At 41.0% G+C, this 5,135-nt stretch overlaps 1 protein-coding gene across 1 annotated transcript; it reads right to left on the reverse strand.

The window, feature by feature from the left end:
• Positions 1–305: 305 nt before the first annotated feature.
• Positions 306–4,587, reverse strand: LOC147607257 (uncharacterized). The gene is made up of 3 exons (XM_086790430.1): positions 3,553–4,587; positions 2,106–2,258; positions 306–824 (listed from the first exon to the last, which is right to left on the reverse strand). The coding sequence occupies exons 1-3, from the start codon at positions 4,467–4,469 to the stop codon at positions 449–451; spliced, it is 1,446 nt and encodes a 481-aa protein (XP_086646556.1). The 5' UTR covers positions 4,470–4,587; the 3' UTR covers positions 306–448.
• Positions 4,588–5,135: the final 548 nt, after the last annotated feature.

A 5,135-nucleotide genomic window follows, 5' to 3' on the forward strand; every position in this document is an offset into this window, starting at 1 on the left:
TTTCCATCATCTGGGCTAAGTTTGTTTCACTGAAGTTCCTTTGCATAGTGGCATGTGAGATGGATAAACTATGTAACATTTATTTACAAAAAGAAGACGTAAAATTTTTAAAACCCTACATCATTTATACAAAGGGACCATGAATTGTCATGTCTTAAATTTTGAGTCAACATAGGACCAATTACTCTCTCTCTCTCTCTCTCTCTCTCTCTCTCTCATATTTCATGGTTTACATCAATGAATGCGTGAGCTATACTGCTTCAAAATAAACAAGTGATAGAGACGATAGAGCATGACTTGTGAGCATGTAAAAAGTGATGTCTTAATTTTATGATGAGTACAGAGGCAATATAGAGGAGAATTAACTTGAATTGGATAAATTTACACATCACCTAGAAAGGTATGTTTCTAACTCATGTTAGTGTATAGATTTGAGGAGCCTACCTATTTAGATAGAGCTTGTTTTTGGTTCTCCATGGATGACATCTTCTAGAAGTCCCTGGTCTACTAAGGTCTCTGATGTGTGGCTGAAAGGTTGTTGTGGGTAACTGATAGGAAGAGCTGGGCTTGGTTGGAACAAGGAGGGGCGGAGGAGAAAATCCATGGGGGATACATTGTGGGTAGTGGGGAGGTTCATGAAAGAAAAGGGATTGTGATAATGAGGGATGATATTGGAGGGGCGATGGAGGACTTGGAGTTGTTGATCAGGACGAGGGTGGTTGTGCACCCCTTCATAGGTGGTAACTACAAAGGAAGTCTCCTCTGCTTGGCGCTCCACATGCTTCTTCACCTTGCATTGCTTATCTGTGCACTTGTAGTAGCTCCTATAATCATGATAAAAATAATTAGCTCATGAATCTTTATAATAGTTTCCGGACTATGGCTTTTGAAAATAGTATGTGCATTATCACTAAGAAGCTTAAATATATACGTAGCTTGGAGCTACGTACAAGAACTATTTTTTTTTGCTTTTTCTCTTTATACTAAGTGCATAAAAGTAGCAAAAGTAAAAATTGATTGGTTAGCCATGTTGAATAAGGTGCTAAAAGGGGTGACTAAAGGGACATAGGCTTGTCATTGAGGGACTCTCTTTTTTGTTTTGATTCTCTTCGTTCTTGTGAGTAGCAAAAGTTGAAAGCTGATTGGTTAGTCATGCTAAGCAAAGATGATTTTTGACAGGCTGGGTCACCCTTCAAAATAGAAATAATGCTCGTCTTATCACGGTTACTCTTTTTTGATGGGTGACTCAAAATAAGTGATTATATTTTACGACACCAAAATGCCCAAAAGCAAGCATGATGCCCGAGCAAGGGGTGGCTTGCATGAGTATCCACTAAAAAAGTAAGTGTTATGGCCAACATGCCCAAAAACAGGCATGAAGCCTGCCAAAAAGTAACCTCGATGCTAAAAGGCTTGCAAGCTTGTTCACTGGTGTGACATGGAGGCATTTATTATGACAAGTCTAAAATCCCTAAGAGGGGGTTTCCCAACAGCCAAGCTAACTTGGCCATGGGGCCCACAAATGCTCACTTTTTGTATTGAATACTCACTTTTTGTATTGAATACTGGCAATTGGATGGCCAAGTTCTGCTTGGGCGTGTGGTACGCAACTCTTGCGAGAGTAGTGGGTGATTCTGGTACGAGCGTGGGCTCAAAAAAAAAATTATTGCGATCATCCTATCTTAATCAGCTCATCAAATCTTCCCTACACTTTCTAGGGTTTGGAGTACGCCTGTTACAATCAAACGCACCATCGTGCAGCTGCCATGTCCATTGCATAACCAGCTTCCATACAATATGCTACACCCATATGCTCCTCGCTCGGTGCTTTACTGATCACCTGTTTCTTTCCCCTCCCCTTAGAACCTAAATCCACAGTCAGCCTATGCCTTCCACCATTTTCATGCAACTCTTAATTAGCACGCACAGTACACACACACCCCATGCCGCCAGGCATCACCCGCACCACCCACCATGCATGCGCGCCCTTAATCATGATTACCTCCACCCACAGAATATCAATCATGATTGCACAGAGAAGATTAATCCCTTAAACCAGCTAAAACGTGTAGGATTTGTATGAGATTATAGTGTATGCGCTCTACCTGGGGAAAGGACTGTTTTTCACAGCCTTCTGTCCGTACTTTCTCCACTTGTATCCATCGTCCACAACCTCTACATCGCTCTCCATTTTAATGGCGAACTTGGGCCCTCGCTCTCTCTTTGGTTTCTTCATGACGCGGGCTGCTTTTGATCCCCTAATCACATCCAACATAAAATAACATCAATCAATATACTCGCACATCAGGATCGCTATGTATTTGTGCTAGCAACAACATGATCCTTACCCCTCTTAAAATAATAATTATATTCAACATCACTCTCAATATTACATGATGCACACAAATGGAGATCACTTATCCATGATCCTTGATCCTCGTACATGCATGATCCTTAATCCTCATATTATAATGATTATTGAGTGCAATTTAACATCAATTAATACATGCATGAAGATCATTCATGCATGATCCTTGATCCTCATTTACACTAACAGGATGATCCTGAACCCTTTTAAGATAATACTAATTTAAGTGCAATTCAATATCAATCATCACACGCAAACGACTGAAGATTGACTTATATTGCACGATACGTCTTAATGCTCATTTACACTAACAGCATGATAACCTTTTAAAATAACAGAGATTAAGTGCAATTCGGCATGAATCAAATACTTGCACACATAAAGATCACTTCTGTATGATCCTTGTAAATCCTCATTTCAACATGATCCTAATTATCCCTCGTTTCTACTAATCATAAATATCTCTGCAATATACACGACATCACTGATCCTTCTACTTTGGTAGCCCCATCAAATTCCCACAAGGATTGTACACCAGAACCTTCTGGTGACTTATATAAATATAAATGTAAATAAGCAGCAGCCTGATCATAATAGAATTAGTGAATAAGCTCATCAATGGAGCTTTTCTATAAGCATAATTATACACATTGCCTAATTATTTCAATGCAATGTTCATGAGATGAAAAGAACTTTGGACTCTTTCCGAAGTGACTTAGTATCTAAGCTTGTAATGAATACTTAATGAAAGAGCTTATTGCTCGTGATACCCTTTTGAACACTAACATTGCAAGAGCCAAGAGGAGAGCCCAACATGTCTATCTATGATCAGGTCAGTTGCAATTAATGACATTATTATTAAGAGCCTCATGCTCTCTCTCTCTCTCACACTCAGGTCAGTTGCAATTAATGACATTATTATTAAGAGCCTCATGCTCTCTCTCTCTCTCTCTCTCTCACACACACACTCTCTCACTCACTCACTCACTCCATTAACAATTTCAGAAGTGAAAGAGCTCACTGTACCTTTTCGATTAGTAGTCTTGCAATGCTTAGAAAATCTAAGAAGTTAAACATAAGCATGAATTTAAAAATCAGTCAATAAATGAACCTGCTAGTGCAATTAAGGTCGTCAATTTATAATAATCAGTTCTCTTAAAAAAACCATAATTCTTCAGAATTACCTTCTCTTCTCCTCAGGGTTGGGTGTAGGGTCCTCTTTGAGCTCGTGTTTGCCTTTGTCTGTCGATGTTTCCATTAATTGGGGCTCACCAGTACCACTAATTAAATCATCGGTAGATTTAATGACTAAATCAGCATGTTGCTGCGCCTGATCCCTCTCTTGAGAGGATGAATCATCCTCGGGTCCTAAATCACTAGATGCTGATGAAGTGGGCGTGAAATTAGACAGCAGAGATTGATCACTAGCTAATTTATATTGATCTCTGACCCTAGGTCTACCAGTAGACAACAGCTGTTGTGATTCATCTGCTAGACGATAATAATCACGAATTTGATCTTGTACTGCTGAAGAAGTAGTTATTGATGCCATACCGGCTGGGTATAAGGTGGATCCTGTCAAATTTTGCTGATCATCACCAATTAGAGGATTATATGAGGAGGAGGAGAAGGAGGTTAATCTGGATGATGACGCCACGTCACTGATAATCCAAGACGGCTGAGACTGTAATGACTGCAGAACGCCAGACATCCATGAGGGCCTTGAATGATCCAATGGATAATTAATCTCCGGCGCCTGCGCCTGTTGAGCAATTGTGGTTGGATTAGCTGCATGAGATGTCCTGATAGCTGCTGTTAGAACATTATCGCTGCTGATTAGTGGCAGATCAGAAGTACTAATAAGCTGGCTACTGGTGTATTCAGGGGCGATTAGTCTGTGGTCACTGATGAATGAAGGGTGATTCGGAGGGTTTGGGAGGAGCAAGTTAGGGTAGCTCTCCATAGCTAGAGTATGGATGGTGGGCAGCCCCTGAGATGCTGCGGCTTCATGCTCGTCCCATTTCTGCAGAATCTCTCTCCACTCGCCCTGATCATCATCGTTTTCTGCATCTATACTAATTGGAGGATTAAACTTGTCCATAATTCTCTACTAACTACTCTAATAATATGCAGACTAAGACCTCCGGGAGGGGCAATGGGTATATTATCGGAGCTGGAAGAGAGGGTAGGGTTTGTGATTGATTATAAATGTATTGAAATTATTGAATTGAATGAAAGTAAAGAAGGCATGATACATTATCTATATGGAATATATCAGGTCTCTATGATGACCCATGAATGTCCGCAAACTGTTCACACTGCCTGCCTGCCCATGTACTAGGGTGACGGCCCAAAAAGGGGAGCTGCGACTTGGTAAGAGGTGTTCTTGTTTGAATTCAAAGTCAACCGGGTCTTTAAGGATGACTGGCTGCGGCGCTTCTCTCTCTCTCTCTCTCTCTCTCTCTCTCTCACACACACACACACCCCTCTCCTTCCTCCCTGCCCCCCCGTCTCTCTCTCTCTCTCTCTCTCTCTCACACACACACACACCCCTCTCCTTCCTCCCTGCCCCCCCGTCTCTCTCTCTCTCTCTCTCTCTCTCTCTCTCTCTCTCTCTCTCTCTCTCTCTCTCTCTCACACACACACACACACACACACACACACATTTAAATCAATCTCCATATTCTTGTTTATAATATCTTTCATCTCATAGATCCATTGGATCTTTAGTGGACGTTAAGAAAATCCCTCTCTTGTTTATAATATT

Source organism: Cibotium barometz, chromosome 55 (genome assembly GCF_041138505.1).
Source record: "Cibotium barometz isolate CiBa-2024 chromosome 55, ASM4113850v1, whole genome shotgun sequence".
NCBI classification, from domain to species: domain Eukaryota; kingdom Viridiplantae; phylum Streptophyta; class Polypodiopsida; order Cyatheales; family Cibotiaceae; genus Cibotium; species Cibotium barometz.

What these genes read in the sequence shown, in the direction of transcription:
- LOC147607257 (XM_086790430.1), bottom strand. Translation starts at nt 4,469, where the DNA reads ATGGACAAGTTTAATCCTCCAATTAGTATAGATGCAGAAAACGATGAT. An exon ending in AACCCTGAGGAGAAGAGAAG is followed by an intron (nt 2,259 to 3,552) that starts GTAATTCTGAAG and finishes GGATGTGATTAG; the next exon opens with GGGATCAAAAGCAGCCCGCG. An exon ending in AAAAACAGTCCTTTCCCCAG is followed by an intron (nt 825 to 2,105) that starts GTAGAGCGCATA and finishes TCATGATTATAG; the next exon opens with GAGCTACTACAAGTGCACAG.